Genomic DNA, 21,205 nt, shown 5'->3' with positions numbered 1-21,205 from the left:
AGCGCCATATAGCCCCATACACAGGGCCATAAAGCCCCATACACAGCGCCATACACAGCGCCATATAGCCCCATACACAGCGCCATATAGCGCCATACACAGCGCCATATAGCCCCATACACAGCGCCATATAGCCCCATACACAGCGCCATACACAGCGCTATATAGCCCCATACACAGCGCCATATAGCCCCATACACAGCGCCATATAGCCCCATACACAGCGCCATATAGCGCCATACACAGCGCCATATAGCCCCATACACAGCGCCATATAGCCCCATACACAGCGCCATATAGCCCCATACACAGCGCCATACACAGCGCTATATAGCCCCATACACAGCGCCATATAGCCCCATACACAGCGCCATATAGCCCCATACACAGCGCCATACAGCGCCATACACAGCGCCATACAGCCCCATACACAGTGCCATACAGCCCCATACACAGCGCCATATAGCCCCATACACAGCGCCATACAGCTCCATACACAGCGCCATATAGCCCCATACACAGCGCCATATAGCCTCATACACAGCGCCATATAGCCCCATACACAGCGCCATATAGCGCCATACACAGCGCCATATAGCCCCATACACAGCGCCATATAGCCCCATACACAGGGCCATATAGCCCCATACACAGCACCATACACAGCCCCATACACAGCGCCATACAGCCCCATACACAGCGCCATACACAGCGCCATACACAGCGCCATATAGCCCCATACACAGCGCCATATAGCCCCATACACAGCGCCATATAGCCCCATACACAGCGCCATATAGCCCCATACACAGCGCCATATAGCCCCATACACAGCCCCATACACAGCGCCATATAGCCCCATACACAGCGCCATATAGCCCCATACACAGCGCCATATAGCCCCATACACAGCGCCATATAGCCCCATACACAGCGCCATATAGCCCCATACACAGCGCCATATAGCCCCATACACAGCGCCATATAGCTCCATACACAGCGCCATAAAGCTCCATACACAGCGCCATATAGCCCCATACACAGCGCCATGTAGCCCCATACACAGCGCCATATAGCCCCATACACAGCGCCATATAGCCCCATACACAGCGCCATATAGCCCCATACACAGCCCCATACACAGCCCCATACACAGCCCCATACACAGCGCCATACAGCCCCATACACAGCGCCATACAGCCCCATACACAGCGCCATACAGCCCCATACACAGCGCCATACAGCCCCATACACAGCGCCATACAGCCCCATACACAGCGCCATACAGCCCCATACACAGCGCCATACAGCCCCATACACAGCGCCATATAGCTCCATACACAGCGCCATATAGCCCCATACACAGCGCCATATAGCCTCATACACAGCGCCATATAGCCCCATACACAGCGCCATATAGCCCCATACACAGCGCCATACACAGCGCCATACACAGCGCCATACACAGCGCCATACACAGCGCCATACACAGCGCCATACAGCCCCATACACAGCGCTATATAGCCCCATACACAGCCCCATACACAGCGCCATACACAGCGCCAACCCCATACACAGCGCCATATAGCGCCATACACAGCGCCATATAGCCCCATACACAGCGCCATATAGCCCCATACACAGCGCCATATAGCCCCATACACAGCGCCATATAGCCCCATACACAGCGCCATATAGCCCCATACACAGCGCCATATAGCCCCATACACAGCGCCATATAGAGCCATACACAGCGCCATATAGCCCCATACACAGCGCCATATAGCGCCATACACAGCGCCATACAGCCCCATACACAGCGCCATACAGCCCCATACACAGCGCCATAAAGCCCCATACACAGCGCCATATAGCCCCATACACAGCGCCATATAGCGCCATACACAGCGCCATACAGCCCCATACACAGCGCCATACAGCCCCATACACAGCGCCATATAGCCCCATACACAGCGCCATATAGCCCCATACACAGCGCCATATAGCTCCATACACAGCGCCATATAGCCCCATACACAGCGCCATATAGCCTCATACACAGCGCCATATAGCCCCATACACAGCGCCATATAGCGCCATACACAGCGCCATATAGCCCCATACACAGAGCCATATAGCCCCATACACAGAGCCATATAGCCCCATACCCAGGGCCATATAGCCCCATACCCAGGGCCATATAGCCCCATACACAGCCCCATATAGCCCCATACACAGCGCCATACACAGCGCCATATAGCGCCATACACAGCGCCATATAGCGCCATACACAGCGCCATATAGCCCCATACACAGCGCCATATAGCCCCATACACAGCGCCATATAGCCCCATACACAGCGCCATATAGCCCCATACACAGCGCCATATAGCCCCATACACAGCCCCATACACAGCGCCATATAGCCCCATACACAGCGCCATATAGCCCCATACACAGCGCCATATAGCCCCATACACAGCGCCATATAGCCCCATACACAGCGCCATATAGCCCCATACACAGCGCCATATAGCCCCATACACAGCGCCATATAGCTCCATACACAGCGCCATATAGCTCCATACACAGCGCCATATAGCTCCATACACAGCGCCATATAGCCCCATACACAGCGCCATATAGCCCCATACACAGCGCCATATAGCCCCATACACAGCGCCATATAGCCCCATACACAGCGCCATATAGCCCCATACACAGCGCCATATAGCCCCATACACAGCGCCATACAGCCCCATACACAGCGCTATATAGCCCCATACACAGCGCCATACACAGCGCCATACACAGCGCCATATAGCCCCATACACAGCGCCATACAGCCCCATACACAGCGCCATACAGCCCCATACACAGCGCCATATAGCTCCATACACAGCGCCATATAGCTCCATACACAGCGCCATATAGCTCCATACACAGCGCCATATAGCTCCATACACAGCGCCATATAGCCCCATACACAGCGCCATATAGCCCCATACACAGCGCCATATAGCCCCATACACAGCGCCATATAGCCCCATACACAGCGCCATATAGCCCCATACACAGCGCCATATAGCCCCATACACAGCGCCATATAGCCCCATACACAGCGCCATAAAGCCCCATACACAGCGCCATACACAGCGCCATACACAGCGCCATACACAGCGCCATACAGCCCCATACACAGCGCTATATAGCCCCATACACAGCGCCATATAGCGCCATACACAGCGCCATATAGCGCCATACACAGCGCCATATAGCCCCATACACAGCGCCATATAGCCCCATACACAGCGCCATACACAGCGCCATACACAGGGCTATATAGCCCCATACACAGCGCCATATAGCCCCATACACAGCGCCATATAGCAACATACACAGCGCCATATAGCGCCATACACAGCGCCATATAGCCCCATACACAGCGCCATATAGCCCCATACACAGCGCCATATAGCCCCATACACAGCGCCATACACAGCGCCATATAGCCCCATACACAGCGCCATATAGCCCCATACACAGGGCCATATAGCCCCATACACAGCGCCATACACAGCGCCATATAGCCCCATACACAGCGCCATATAGCTCCATACACAGCGTCATATAGCTCCATACACAGCGCCATATAGCCCCATACACAGCGCCATACACAGCGCCATACAGCCCCATACACAGCGCCATATAGCCCCATACACAGCGCCATACACAGCGCCATATAGCCCCATACACAGCGCCATATAGCCCCATACACAGCGCCATATAGCCCCATACACAGCGCCATATAGCGCCATACACAGCGCCATATAGCGCCATACACAGCGCCATATAGCCCCATACACAGCGCCATATAGCCCCATACACAGCGCCATATAGCCCCATACACAGCGCCATATAGCCCCATACACAGCGCCATATAGCGCCATACACAGCGCCATATAGCGCCATACACAGCGCCATATAGCCCCATACACAGCGCCATATAGCCCCATACAAAGCGCCATATAGCCCCATATACAGGGCCATAAAGCCCCATACACAGCGCCATATAGCCCCATACACAGGGCCATAAAGCCCCATACACAGCGCCATACACAGCGCCATATAGCCCCATACACAGCGCCATACACAGCGCCATATAGCGCCATACACAGCGCCATATAGCCCCATACACAGCGCCATATAGCCCCATACACAGCGCCATATAGCCCCATACACAGCGCCATATAGCCCCATACACAGCGCCATATAGCCCCATACACAGGGCCATAAAGCCCCATACACAGCGCCATATAGCCCCATACACAGCGCCATACACAGCACCATACACAGCGCCATATAGCCCCATACACAGCGCCATACAGCCCCATACACAGCGCCATATAGCCCCATACACAGCGCCATACACAGCGCCATACACAGCGCCATATAGCCCCATACACAGCGCCATACACAGCGCCATATAGCCCCATACACAGCGCCATATAGCCCCATACACAGCGCCATATAGCCCCATACACAGGGCCATAAAGCCCCATACACAGCGCCATATAGCCCCATACACAGCGCCATATAGCCCCATACACAGCGCCATACACAGCGCCATATAGCCCCATACACAGGGCATAAAGCCCCATACACAGCGCCATACACAGCGCCATATAGCCCAATACACAGCGCCATACACAGCGCCATACACAGCGCCATATAGCCCCATACACAGCGCCATATAGCCCCATACACAGCGCCATACACAGCGCCATACACAGCGCTATATAGCCCCATACACAGCGCCATACACAGCGCCATACACAGCGCCATACACAGCGCCATATAGCCCCATACACAGCGCCATATAGCCCCATACACAGCGCCATATAGCCCCATACACAGCGCCATATAGCCCCATACACAGCGCCATATAGCCCCATACACAGCCCCATACACAGCGCCATATAGCCCCATACACAGCGCCATATAGCCCCATACACAGCGCCATATAGCCCCATACACAGCGCCATATAGCCCCATACACAGCGCCATATAGCCCCATACACAGCGCCATATAGCCCCATACACAGCGCCATATAGCCCCATACACAGCGCCATATAGCCCCATACACAGCGCCATATAGCCCCATACACAGCGCCATATAGCTCCATACACAGCGCCATATAGCCCCATACACAGCGCCATGTAGCCCCATACACAGCGCCATATAGCCCCATACACAGCGCCATATAGCCCCATACACAGCGCCATATAGCCCCATACACAGCCCCATACACAGCCCCATACACAGCGCCATACAGCCCCATACACAGCGCCGTACAGCCCCATACACAGCGCCATACAGCCCCATACACAGCGCCATACAGCCCCATACACAGCGCCATACAGCCCCATACACAGCGCCATACAGCCCCATACACAGCGCCATACAGCCCCATACACAGCGCCATATAGCTCCATACACAGCGCCATATAGCCCCATACACAGCGCCATATAGCCTCATACACAGCGCCATATAGCCCCATACACAGCGCCATATAGCCCCATACACAGCGCCATACACAGCGCCATACACAGCGCCATACACAGCGCCATACACAGCGCCATACAGCCCCATACACAGCGCTATATAGCCCCATACACAGCCCCATACACAGCGCCATACACAGCGCCAACCCCATACACAGCGCCATATAGCGCCATACACAGCGCCATATAGCCCCATACACAGCGCCATATAGCCCCATACACAGCGCCATACACAGCGCCATATAGCCCCATACACAGCGCCATATAGCCCCATACACAGCGCCATATAGCCCCATACACAGCGCCATATAGCCCCATACACAGCGCCATATAGAGCCATACACAGCGCCATATAGCCCCATACACAGCGCCATATAGCGCCATACACAGCGCCATACAGCCCCATACACAGCGCCATACAGCCCCATACACAGCGCCATAAAGCCCCATACACAGCGCCATATAGCCCCATACACAGCGCCATATAGCGCCATACACAGCGCCATACAGCCCCATACACAGCGCCATACAGCCCCATACACAGCGCCATACAGCCCCATACACAGCGCCATACAGCCCCATACACAGCGCCATACAGCTCCATACACAGCGCCATATAGCCCCATACACAGCGCCATATAGCCTCATACACAGCGCCATATAGCCCCATACACAGCGCCATATAGCGCCATACACAGCGCCATATAGCCCCATACACAGAGCCATATAGCCCCATACACAGAGCCATATAGCCCCATACCCAGGGCCATATAGCCCCATACCCAGGGCCATATAGCCCCATACACAGCGCCATACACAGCGCCATATAGCGCCATACACAGCGCCATATAGCGCCATACACAGCGCCATATAGCCCCATACACAGCGCCATATAGCCCCATACACAGCGCCATATAGCCCCATACACAGCGCCATATAGCCCCATACACAGCGCCATATAGCCCCATACACAGCGCCATATAGCCCCATACACAGCCCCATACACAGCGCCATATAGCCCCATACACAGCGCCATATAGCCCCATACACAGCGCCATATAGCCCCATACACAGCGCCATATAGCCCCATACACAGCGCCATATAGCCCCATACACAGCGCCATATAGCTCCATACACAGCGCCATATAGCTCCATACACAGCGCCATATAGCTCCATACACAGCGCCATATAGCCCCATACACAGCGCCATATAGCCCCATACACAGCACCATATAGCCCCATACACAGCGCCATATAGCCCCATACACAGCGCCATATAGCCCCATACACAGCGCCATATAGCCCCATACACAGCGCCATACAGCCCCATACACAGCGCTATATAGCCCCATACACAGCGCCATACACAGCGCCATACACAGCGCCATATAGCCCCATACACAGCGCCATACAGCCCCATACACAGCGCCATACAGCCCCATACACAGCGCCATATAGCTCCATACACAGCGCCATATAGCTCCATACACAGCGCCATATAGCTCCATACACAGCGCCATATAGCTCCATACACAGCGCCATATAGCCCCATACACAGCGCCATATAGCCCCATACACAGCGCCATATAGCCCCATACACAGCGCCATATAGCCCCATACACAGCGCCATATAGCCCCATACACAGCGCCATATAGCCCCATACACAGCGCCATATAGCACCATACACAGCGCCATACACAGCGCCATACACAGCGCCATACACAGCGCCATACACAGCGCCATACACAGCGCCATACACAGCGCCATACACAGCGCCATACACAGCGCCATATAGCCCCATACACAGCGCCATACAGCCCCATACACAGCGCCATACAGCCCCATACACAGCGCCATATAGCCCCATACACAGCGCCATACAGCCCCATACACAGCGCCATATAGCCCCATACACAGCGCCATATAGCTCCATACACAGCGCCATATAGCTCCATACACAGCGCCATATAGCCCCATACACAGCGTCATATAGCCCCATACACAGCGCCATACACAGCGCCATACAGCCCCATACACAGCGCTATATAGCCCCATACACAGCGCCATATAGCGCCATACACAGCGCCATATAGCGCCATACACAGCGCCATATAGCCCCATACACAGCGCCATATAGCCCCATACACAGCGCCATACACAGCGCCATACACAGGGCTATATAGCCCCATACACAGCGCCATATAGCCCCATACACAGCGCCATATAGCAACATACACAGCGCCATATAGCGCCATACACAGCGCCATATAGCCCCATACACAGCGCCATATAGCCCCATACACAGCGCCATATAGCCCCATACACAGCGCCATACACAGCGCCATATAGCCCCATACACAGCGCCATATAGCCCCATACACAGGGCCATATAGCCCCATACACAGCGCCATACACAGCGCCATATAGCCCCATACACAGCGCCATATAGCTCCATACACAGCGTCATATAGCTCCATACACAGCGCCATATAGCCCAATACACAGCACCATACACAGCGCCATACAGCCCCATACACAGCGCCATATAGCCCCATACACAGCGCCATACACAGCGCCATATAGCCCCATACACAGCGCCATATAGCCCCATACACAGCGCCATATAGCCCCATACACAGCGCCATATAGCCCCATACACAGCGCCATATAGCGCCATACACAGCGCCATATAGCCCCATACACAGCGCCATATAGCCCCATACACAGCGCCATATAGCCCCATACACAGCGCCATATAGCCCCATACACAGCGCCATATAGCCCCATACACAGCGCCATATAGCGCCATACACAGCGCCATATAGCCCCATACACAGCGCCATATAGCCCCATACAAAGCGCCATATAGCCCCATATACAGGGCCATAAAGCCCCATACACAGCGCCATATAGCCCCATACACAGGGCCATAAAGCCCCATACACAGCGCCATACACAGCGCCATATAGCCCCATACACAGCGCCATACACAGCGCCATATAGCGCCATACACAGCGCCATATAGCCCCATACACAGCGCCATATAGCCCCATACACAGCGCCATATAGCCCCATACACAGCGCCATATAGCCCCATACACAGGGCCATAAAGCCCCATACACAGCGCCATATAGCCCCATACACAGCGCCATACACAGCACCATACACAGCGCCATATAGCCCCATACACAGCGCCATACAGCCCCATACACAGCGCCATATAGCCCCATACACAGCGCCATACACAGCGCCATACACAGCGCCATATAGCCCCATACACAGCGCCATACACAGCGCCATATAGCCCCATACACAGCGCCATATAGCCCCATACACAGCGCCATATAGCCCCATACACAGGGCCATAAAGCCCCATACACAGCGCCATATAGCCCCATACACAGCGCCATATAGCCCCATACACAGCGCCATACACAGCGCCATATAGCCCCATACACAGGGCATAAAGCCCCATACACAGCGCCATACACAGCGCCATATAGCCCAATACACAGCGCCATACACAGCGCCATATAGCCCCATACACAGCGCCATATAGCCCCATACACAGCGCCATACACAGCGCCATACACAGCGCTATATAGCCCCATACACAGCGCCATATAGCCCCATACACAGCGCCATATAGCCCCATACACAGCGCCATATAGCGCCATACACAGCGCCATACACAGCGCCATAAAGCCCCATACACAGGGCCATAAAGCCCCATACACAGCGCCATATAGCCCCATACTCGGCGCCATACACAGCGCCATATAGCCCCATACACAGCGCCATATAGCCCCATACACAGGGCCATAAAGCCCCATACACAGCGCCATACAGCCCCATACACAGCGCCATACAGCCCCATACACAGCGCCATATAGCCCCATACACAGCGCCATACAGCCCCATACACAGCGCCATACAGCTCCATACACAGCGCCATATAGCCCCATACACAGCGCCATATAGCCCCATACACAGCGCCATACACAGCGCCATAAAGCCCCATACACAGCGCTATATAGCCCCATACACAGCGCCATACACAGCGCCATACACAGCGCTATATAGCCCCATACACAGCGCCATATAGCCCCATACACAGCGCCATATAGCCCCATACACAGCGCCATACACAGCGCCATATAGCCCCATACACAGCGCCATATAGCCCCATACACAGCGCCATATAGCCCCATACACAGGGCCATAAAGCCCCATACACAGCGCCATATAGCCCCATACACAGCGCCATACACAGCGCCATATAGCCCCATACACAGCGCCATATAGCCCCATACACAGGGCCATAAAGCCCCATACACAGCGCCATACACAGCGCCATATAGCCCCATACACAGCGCCATACACAGCGCCATATAGCGCCATACACAGCGCCATATAGCCCCATACACAGCGCCATATAGCCCCATACACAGCGCCATACACAGCGCCATATAGCCCCATACACAGCGCCATATAGCCCCATACACAGCGCCATACACAGCGCCATACAGCGCCATACACAGCGCCATATAGCCCCATACACAGCGCCATATAGCCCCATACACAGCGCCATATAGCCCCATACACAGCGCCATACACAGCGCCATATAGCCCCATACACAGCGCCATATAGCCCCATACACAGGGCCATATAGCCCCATACACAGCGCCATATAGCCCCATACACAGCGCCATACACAGCGCCATATAGCCCCAAACACAGCGCCATATAGCCCCATACACAGCGCCATACACAGCGCCATATAGCCCCATACACAGCGCCATACACAGCGCCATATAGCCCCATACACAGCGCCATATAGCCCCACACACAGCGCCATATAGCCCCATACACAGCGCCATATAGCCCCATACACAGCGCCATATAGCCCCATACACAGCGCCATATAGCCCCATACACAGCGCCATATAGCCCCATACACAGCGCCATATAGCCCCATACACAGCGCCATATAGCCCCATACACAGCGCCATATAGCCCCATACACAGCGCCATATAGCCCCATACACAGCGCCATATAGCCCCATACACAGCGCCATATAGCCCCATACACAGCGCCATATAGCCCCATACACAGCGCCATATAGCCCCATACACAGCGCCATATAGCCCCATACACAGCGCCATATAGCCCCATACACAGCGCCATATAGCCCCATACACAGCGCCATATAGCCCCATACAAAGCGCCATATAGCCCCATACAAAGCGCCATATAGCCCCATACACAGCGCCATATAGCTCCATACACAGCGCCATATAGCCCCATACACAGCGCCATATAGCCTCATACACAGCGCCATACACAGCGCCATACAGCCCCATACACAGCGCCATATAGCTCCATACACAGCGCCATACAGCCCCATACACAGCGCTATATAGCCCCATACACAGCGCCATACAGCCCCATACACAGCGCCATACAGCCCCATACACAGCGCCATATAGCCCCATACACAGCCCCATACACAGCGCCATACACAGCGCCATATAGCGCCATACACAGCGCCATATAGCGCCATACACAGCGCCATATAGCCCCATACACAGCGCCATATAGCCCCATACACAGCGCCATATAGCGCCATATAGCGCCATACACAGCGCCATATAGCCCCATACACAGCACCATATAGCCCCATACACAGCGCCATATAGCCCCATACACAGCGCCATATAGCCCCATACACAGCGCCATATAGCTCCATACACAGCGCCATATAGCCCCATACACAGCGCCATATAGCCTCATACACAGCGCCATACACAGCGCCATACAGCCCCATACACAGCGCTATATAGCCCCATACACAGCGCCATACACAGCGCCATATAGCCTCATACACAGCGCCATACACAGCGCCATACAGCCCCATACACAGCGCCATATAGCCCCATACACAGCGCCATATAGCCCCATACACAGCCCCATACACAGCGCCATACACAGCGCCATATAGCCCCATACACAGCGCCATATAGCGCCATACACAGCGCCATATAGCGCCATACACAGCGCCATATAGCCCCATACACAGCGCCATATAGCCCCATACACAGCGCCATATAGCCCCATACACAGCGCCATATAGCCCCATACACAGCGCCATATAGCCCCATACACAGCGCCATATAGCGCCATACACAGCGCCATACAGCCCCATACACAGCACTGCACAACGTTACAATATAGGAAAAAGAAATGACAAACCGTGGGGATAAGGCAAATACACAAACACCACAAGGCACAGGGAGGCCTGTCCCGCAGAGCTTACAATCTAAGCTAGTCTTTGCCTCGGGTTATTATTTACGGCTCCAGAGATCTGGGCTCTAGAACTGAGCGCAGTCTCACCAATGAGCTATAAATTGGCAGTCATGCTCCTCCTCCCTATACACCCCAACACCTCTCCCTATACACCCCAATACCCCGCTGCTAATACCTATCCCTATATACCCTAATACCCCGCTGCTAATACCTCTCCCTATACACCCTAACATCCCGCTGCTAATACCTCTCCCTATACACCCTAACATCCTGCTGCTAATACCTCTCCCTATACACCCTAACATCCCGCTGCTAATACCTCTCCCTATACACCCTAACATCCCGCTGCTAATACCTCTCCCTATACACCCTAACATCCCGCTGCTAATACCTCTCCCTATACACCCTAACATCCCGCTGCTAATACCTCTCCCTATACACCCTAACATCCTGCTGCTAATACCTCTCCCTATACACCCTAACATCCCGCTGCTAATACCTCTCCCTATACATCCAAACATCCCGCTGCTAATACCTCTCCCTATACACCCTAACATCCCGCTGCTAATACCTCTCCCTATACACCCCAACACCCCGCTGCTAATACCTCTCCCTATACACCCTAACATCCCGCTGCTAATACCTCTCCCTATACACCCCAACACCCCGCTGCTAATACCTCTCCCTATACACCCTAACATCCCGCTGCTAATACCTCTCCCTATACACCCTAACATCCCGCTGCTAATACCTCTCCCTATACACCCTAACATCCCGCTGCTAATACCTCTCCCTATACACCCTGCTGCTAATACCTCTCCCTATACACCCTAACATCCTGCTGCTAATACCTCTCCCTATACACCCTGCTGCTAATACCTCTCCCTATACACCCTAACATTCTGCTGCTAATACCTCTCCCTATACACCCCGCTGCTAATACCTCTCCCTATACACCCTAACATCCCGCTGCTAATACGTCTCCCTATACACCCTAACATCCCGCTGCTAATACCTCTCCCTATACACCCTAACACCCCGCTGCTAATACTTCTCCCTATACAACCCGCTGCTAATAACTCTCCCTATACACCCTAACATCCCGCTGCTAATACCTCTCCCTATACACCCTAACATCCCGCTGCTAATACGTCTCCCTATACACCCTAACATCCCGCTGCTAATACCTCTCCCTATACACCCTAACATCCCGCTGCTAATACCTCTCCCTATACACCCTAACATCCCGCTGCTAATACCTCTCCCTATACACCCTAACATCCCGCTGCTAATACCTCTCCCTATACACCCTAACATCCTGCTGCTAATACCTCTCCCTATACACCCTAACACCCCGCTGCTAATACCTCTCCCTATACACCCTAACATCCCGCTGCTAATACCTCTCCCTATACACCCTAACATCCTGCTGCTAATACCTCTCCCTATACACCCTAACATCCCGCTGCTAATACCTCTCCCTATACACCCTAACATCCTGCTGCTAATACCTCTCCCTATACACCCTAACACCCCGCTGCTAATACCTCTCCCTATACACCCTAACACCCCGCTGCTAATACCTCTCCCTATACACCCTAACACCCTGCTGATAATACCTCTCCCTATACACCCTAACATCCCGCTGCTAATACCTCTCCCTATACACCCTAACATCCTGCTGCTAATACCTCTCCCTATACACCCTAACACCCCGCTGCTAATACCTCTCCCTATACACCCTAACACCCCGCTGCTAATACCTCTCCCTATATACCCTAACACCCTGCTGCTAATACCTCTCCCTATACACCCTAACATCCCGCTGCTAATACCTCTCCCTATACACCCTAACATCCCGCTGCTAATACCTCTCCCTATACACCCTAACATCCAGCTGCTAATACTTCTCCCTATACACCCTGCTGCTAATACCTCTCCCAATACACCCTAACATCCCGCTGCCAATACCTCTCCCTATACACCCTAACATCCCGCTGCTAATACCTCTCCCTATACACCCTAACATCCTGCTGCTAATACCTCTCCCTATACACCCTAACATCCCGCTGCTAATACCTCTCCCCACCTCCCCGATGTCATTCGCTCACCGTGTCAGACAGACAGACACACACAGACACACACACACAGACACACACACACAGACCTGTATTCACATCCCCAACAGTCGCCTGCTTGAACAAGGCGTACACACACAGCATCTCCGGGTCTGTAGGGGGCGACTTCAGCAGCTTCACCTCTTCCGCAGCTTTATCAAACTCGGCCTGGATTTGGGATACAGAACAGGGGACAGGTCAAGGGGGACAGGTCAAGGGGGACAGGTCAAGGGGGACAGGTCAAGGGGGACAGGTCAAGGGGGACAGCGAACATCCAAAGGGCAGCACAGAGGCAGAGCGCCGGAGGGTGACCAGACATTGCTTGCACACAATAGGGTCTGTTGTAATACAATCTGACTTAAGCAAAGGAATGGAAGCAGCACACGGTCTTTCTAAAGGTGCAGTTTATTGTGCCACCAAAGGTCCAACGTTTCGGCAAATAGATTGCCCTCTCCTTGATAAAGGCAATCTATTTGCCGAAACGTTGGACCTTTGGTGGCACAATAAACTGCACCTTTAGCAAGACCGTGTGCTGCTTCCATTCCTTGCTCGAGTACCTCTGGGCTGTCTGGACCTCCCCGGACACAGCGCACCGGCAGATAAGTACCCCCCTCCAGCACCTACCAGCGGTGTGCATGTACCCCCCTCCAGCACCTACCAGCGGTGTGCATGTACCCCCCTCCAGCACCTACCAGCGGTGTGCATGTGCCCCCCTCCAGCACCTACCAGCGGTGTGCATGTACTTCTATATGTGTGACTGTAATACAATCTGACTTGTCAGTTATATAACCCCTTCACTGCCACAGGGGAGCCGGATGCAACGCCTCAGTACCACACACCTCCAATCCGCGCTGTGCCACGCACCCCCCACCTCTACACTACCACGGGGGAGCCGGGTGCAATGCCCGATTGCCACACGCACACCGCCCCTCGCTCAGGGAGAGTGTATAATAAAAATTAATTAGTACAAAAATATATATATTTAATCCCCAAGGCCTTAATTCTATGAATAATACACAAAGCGACACATGTAGAAAATAGAAGTTAAAAATTAGAGCATTATTGTGAAAAGCGTAAGAGGCGGGGTTACATAGCGCAAAACCTGGGGACTTTAACATGAAGTGTGCAGGGGAGAGGCAGAACTGGCACAGGTGTGAGGTAAATAAGATGCAAGATTAAACAAATAGCGGTCCCAGAATAATTAGAGACTCATGCAGGACACACACCTTCCCCCGATGTATAAGGTAGGGTATGTGTGCATATAGACACACCTCTTCCCCCGATGTATAAGGTAGGGTGTGTGTGCATATAGACACACCTCTTCCCCCCGATGTATAAGGTAGGGTGTGTGTGCATATAGACACACCTCTTCCCCCGAAGTATAAGGTAGGGTGTGTGTGCATATAGACACACCTCTTCCCCCGATGTATAAGGTAGGGTGTGTGTGCATATAGACACCCCTCTTCCCCCGATGTATAAGGTAGGGTATGTGTGCATATAGACACACCTCTTCCCCCCGATGTATAAGGTAGGGTGTGTGTGCATATAGACACACCTCTTTCCCCGATGAATAAGGTAGGGTGTGTGTGCATATAGACACCTCTTCCCCCGATGTATAAGGTAGGGTGTGTGTGCATATAGACACCCCTCTTCCCCCGATGTATAAGGTAGGGTGTGTGTGCATATAGACACACCTCTTCCCCCGATGTATAAGGTAGGGTGTGTGTGCATATAGACACACCTCTTCCCCCGATGTATAAGGTAGGGTATGTGTGCATATAGACACACCTCTTCCCCCGAAGTATAAGGTAGGGTGTGTGTGCATATAGACACACCTCTTCCCCCGATGTATAAGGTAGGGTGTGTGTGCATATAGACACCTCTTCCCCCGATGTATAAGGTAGGGTGTGTGTGCATATTGACACCCCTCTTCCCCCGATGTATAAGGTAGGGTGTGTGTGCATATAGACACCCCTCTTCCCCCGATGTATAAGGTAGGGTGTGTGTGCATATAGACACCCCTCTTCCCCCGATGTATAAGGTAGGGTGTGTGTGCATATAGACACCCCTCTTCCCCCGATGTATAAGGTAGGGTGTGTGTGCATATAGACACCCCTCTTCCCCCGATGTATAAGGTAGGGTGTGTGTGCATATAGACACACCTCTTTCCCCCGATGTATAAGGTAGGGTGTGTGTGCATATAGACACACCTCTTTCCCCCGATGTATAAGGTAGGGTGTGTGTGCATATAGACACCCCTCTTCCCCCGATGTATAAGGTAGGGTGTGTGTGCATATAGACACACCTCTTTCCCCCGATGTATAAGGTAGGGAGTGTGTGCATATAGACACACCTCTTCCCCCGATGTATAAGGTAGGGTGTGTGTGCATATAGACACATCTCTTCCCCCGATGTATAAGGTAGGGTGTGTGTGCATATAGACACACCTCTTCCCCCGATGTATAAGGTATGGTGTGTGTGCATATAGACACCTCTTCCCCCGATGTATAAGGTAGGGTGTGTGTGCATATAGACACACCTCTTCCCCCGATGTATAAGGTATGGTGTGTGTGCATATAGACACCTCTTCCCCCGATGTATAAGGTAGGGTGTGTGCATATAGACACACCTCTTCCCCCCGATGTATAAGGTAGGGTGTGTGTGCATATAGACACACCTCTTCCCCCCGATGTATAAGGTAGGGTGTGTGTGCATATAGACACACCTCTTCCCCCGATGTATAAGGTAGGGTGTGTGTGCATATAGACACACCTCTTCCCCCGATGTATAAGGTAGGGTGTGTGTGCATATAGACACACCTCTTCCCCCGATGTATAAGGTAGGGTATGTGTGCATATAGACACACCTCTTCCCCCGAAGTATAAGGTAGGGTGTGTGTGCATATAGACACACCTCTTCCCCCGATGTATAAGGTAGGGTGTGTGTGCATATAGACACCTCTTCCCCCGATGTATAAGGTAGGGTGTGTGCATATAGACACCTCTTCCCCCGATGTATAAGGTAGGGTGTGTGTGCATATAGACACACCTCTTCCCCCGATGTATAAAATAGGGTGTGTGTGCATATAGACACACCTCTTCCCCCGATGTATAAGGTAGGGTGTGTGCATATAGACACCCCTCTTCCCCTGATGTATAAGGTAGGGTGTGTGTGCATATAGACACACCTCTTCCCCCGATGTATAAGGTAGGGTGTGTGTGCATATAGACACCCCTCTTCCCCCGATGTATAAGGTAGGGTGTGTGTGCATATAGACACCCCTCTTCCCCCGATGTATAAGGTAGGGTGTGTGCATATAGACACACCTCTTCCCCCGATGTATAAGGTAGGGTATGTGTGCATATAGACACACCTCTTCCCCCGAAGTATAAGGTAGGGTGTGTGTGCATATAGACACCTCTTCCCCCGATGTATAAGGTAGGGTGTGTGTGCATATAGACACCCCTCTTCCCCCGATGTATAAGGTAGGGTGTGTGTGCATATAGACACACCTCTTCCCCTGATGTATAAGGTAGGGTGTGTGTGCATATAGACACACCTCTTCCCCCGATGTATAAGGTAGGGTGTGTGTGCATATAGACACACCTCTTCCCCCCGATGTATAAGGTAGGGTGTGTGTGCATATAGACACCCCTCTTCCCCCTGATGTATAAGGGTGGAGGGGTAAAGATATACAGAAATGTTGCATGTTTCACAATCTTAGCGCCTCCGATTTGCAACGTGCCACAGGCCCAGCAGGGGGCAGGCCCAGCAGGGGGCAAGTTTAATGCAAGAAGTAGCAGCACCATTGTGTGGTGTGATACACTTATTTTTCACGGCTAGAAATGATTGCAGAGTCACGGTCTGTCCCACACAGCGCTCCCATCTCAGTAGGATAATTATGCAGAAGCCCTGCCTGTTCCGGGTATTACACAGCACTGTGTACAGTAACAGCACTAACACCAAATGTAACTGACAGGGGCAGTCACCGTACCGATCTCATGTCTTAACAGATATAACCAAGTCCTTCACTTTGCAGGCGCCGGAGTATAGGCTGGGATAGGATAGGATGCTGCGCCTGAGTACCGTTACTACCTGCAGATCTGTTACTGTCCCACCTGCCATCACCCATCACCCCCCAACGCCTCTGCCCACGGGGGGATGTCTCTGCCCACAGGGGGGGATGTGTCTCTGCCCACGGGGGGGGATGTGTCTCTGCCCACGGGGGGGGGATGTGTCTCTGCCCACGGGGGGGGGATGTGTCTCTGCCCACGGGGGGGGGGATGTGTCTCTGCCCACGGGGGGGGGGATGTGTCTCTGCCCACGGGGGGGGGATGTGTCTCTGCCCACGGGGGGGGGGATGTGTCTCTGCCCACGGGGGGGGGGATGTGTCTCTGCCCACGGGGGGGATGTGTCTCTGCCCACGGGGGGGATGTGTGTCTGCCCACGGGGACATCACCATATCAGTGCCCCACCCTGACTGATCAGACAGGGAAGCTGCTCATTGTCCTACGTTCATTTAGCACAGCGCTGAGCACACAGTCACTTATATAAACAATACAACCATTACCTTTCATACTATGGGAGCGGCTCAGTGAGTAACGACACTGACTGGCACTGACTGGCACTGAGAGTTTGAAGCAGGGGTCTGGTTTAATTCCCGGTGTCGGCTCCTTGTGACCTTGGGCAAGTCACTTTATCTCCCTGTGCCTCAGGCACCAAAACATAGATTGTCAGCTCCACGGGGCAGGGACCTGTGTCTGCAAAATGTCTCCGTAACGCGCTACGTAAAACTAGCAGCGCTATACAAGAACATGCTATTATTATAATTATTACTAATCACATGGCAAATAAGAGGCAACCCCACAGACACAGCCAAGCATGGACTGATCAGAGGGCCCAGGCCACAGCCTGACACAGGGGGCAACACTCGGGGGGCTAGGGGTCAGGCAGAGAGTAACAGAGTATTACTGCACAGATACACACATTGCCCCCCACTACCTGAGATGGCATCTCTTCCCCCCCCCCCCCCTCAGTCCCTGAGACATGCCCCCCCGTCCCGTCCCCCAGTATCTGAGACATGGCCCCCCCGTCGTCCCCCCAGTACCTGAGACATGGCCCCCCCGTCGTCCCCCCAGTACCTGAGACATGGCCCCCGCCCCCCCCCCCCAGTTACTGAGACATGCCCCCCCCAGTACCTGAGACATGGCCCCCCGCCCCCCCCAGTACCTGAGACATGGCCCTCCCATCCCCCCCTGTACCTGAGACATGTCCCCCCCCCTGTACCTGAGACATGTCCCCCCCCCCTGTACCTGAGACATGTCCCCCCCCCTGTACCTGAGACATGTCCCCCCCCCTGTACCTGAGACATGTCCCCCCCCTGTACCTGAGACATGGTCCCCCCCCCCAGTACCTGAGACATGGTCCCCCCCCCCAGTACCTTAGACATGTTCCCCCCCAGTACCTTAGACATGTTCCCCCCCTGTACCTTAGACATGTTCCCCCCCTGTACCTTAGACATGTGTCCCCCCCTGTACCTTAGACATGTGTCCCCCCCTGTACCTTAGACATGTGTCCCCCCTGTACCTTAGACATGTGTCCCCCCTGTACCTTAGACATGTCCCCCCCCTGTACCTTAGACATGTCCCCCCCCTGTACCTTAGACATGTCCCCCCTGTACCTTAGACATGTCCCCCCCCCTGTACCTTAGACATGTCCCCCCCCCTGTACCTTAGACATGTCCCCCCCCCTGTACCTTAGACATGTCCCCCCCCCTGTACCTTAGACATGTCCCCCCCCTGTACCTTAGACATGTCCCCCCCCTGTACCTTAGACATGTCCCCCCCCCTGTACCTTAGACATGTCCCCCCCCCTGTACCTTAGACATGTCCCCCCCCCTGTACCTTAGACATGTCCCCCCCCCTGTACCTTAGACATGTCCCCCCCCCTGTACCTTAGACATGTCCCCCCCCCTGTACCTTAGACATGTCCCCCCCCCGTACCTTAGACATGTCCCCCCCCCGTACCTTAGACATGTCCCCCCCCCCGTACCTTAGACATGTCCCCCCCCCCCGTACCTTAGACATGTCCCCCCCCGTACCTTAGACATGTGTCCCCCCCCGTACCTTAGACATGTGTCCCCCCCCTGTACCTTAGACATGTCCCCCCCCGTACCTTAGACTTGCCCCCCCTGTACCTTAGACATGTCCCCCTTGTACCTTAGACATGTCCCCCCCCCTGTACCTTAGACATGTCCCCCCCTGTACCTTAGACATGTCCCCCCCTGTACCTTAGACATGTCCCCCCCTGTACCTTAGACATGTCCCCCCCCTGTACCTTAGACATGTCCCCCCCCTGTACCTTAGACATGTCCCCCCCCTGTACCTTAGACATGTCCCCCCCCTGTACCTTAGACATGTCCCCCCCCTGTACCTTAGACATGTCCCCCCCCTGTACCTTAGACATGGTTCCGGGGAGCTCACTGCGCGCTGCTGGGGGACACTGAACCTGAGAGACAAAGGGCACAGAGACCGCGCGGCGAGGGTAGAAAGTTCTTCCTGTCACATGACGTAAGAGGAAGGTGGATCCAATCAGACAGCAGAGGGAGATGCACGTGACATGCGTGGTGTAAGATGACGGCCATGTTGGTAGAGGCACAGAGCTGTAGTTATATTAGGGTGAGCTGCCCCCTGTAACCTCTGCTCCTTTATCAGGGAGCACCCCCTGCAAGTCCCAATCATTCAGGTGCAGCAGCCCCCCGTCTCCCTGCATTGAATGACCTTCTTGTATATAGGGCTCTTCAGCCAGGGGCCACAACAGGAACCTTCAGGGGTTACAAGGGCCACGCGCTTATTGTAATGCCATTTACAATGTATTTAATGACTTGAAAAGGATAACATGTCGCGCACCTTTAACATCTGTTCTATATAATATAACATCTGTTCTATATAATATTATAACATCTGTTCTATATAATATTATAACATCTGTTCTATATAATATTATAACATCTGTTCTATATAATATTATAACATCTGTTCTATATAATATTATAACATCTGTTCTATATAATATTATAACATCTGTTCTATATAATATTACACGGCCTTAACTTACACGTGCGTCTCAGTATGAAACATTGTACTTTGCTTCTGCTAATTTCATACTAGTTGCATAAGCCAGGGATGCGCAAACTGGGGGACGTGCCTC

General features: G+C 53.5%; 1 protein-coding gene across 2 annotated transcripts in view; it reads right to left on the bottom strand.

Moving 5' to 3' along the window:
* Positions 1–20,575, bottom strand: part of DBI (diazepam binding inhibitor, acyl-CoA binding protein) — a 67,779-nt gene extending 47,204 nt beyond the window's left edge. Inside the window, exons 1-2 of one of the 2 annotated variants that reach the window (XM_075609944.1) lie at positions 20,453–20,575; positions 14,047–14,164 (exon numbers count right to left, since the gene is read on the bottom strand). In XM_075609944.1, coding sequence (XP_075466059.1) covers positions 14,047–14,164; positions 20,453–20,461 — 127 coding nt within the window. In that variant the 5' untranslated portion in view covers positions 20,462–20,575. Of the gene's footprint in view, positions 1–14,046; positions 14,165–20,428 lie in introns of both variants that reach the window. The other variant, XM_075609943.1, reaches the window with a different exon arrangement.
* Positions 20,576–21,205: the final 630 nt, after the last annotated feature.

The sequence above is a fragment of the Ascaphus truei genome, chromosome 7 (assembly GCF_040206685.1).
Source record: "Ascaphus truei isolate aAscTru1 chromosome 7, aAscTru1.hap1, whole genome shotgun sequence".
NCBI lineage: Eukaryota > Metazoa > Chordata > Amphibia > Anura > Ascaphidae > Ascaphus > Ascaphus truei.
Note: the sequence above shows the minus strand (reverse complement) of the source record. Positions and strands in the feature narration are given on the sequence as shown.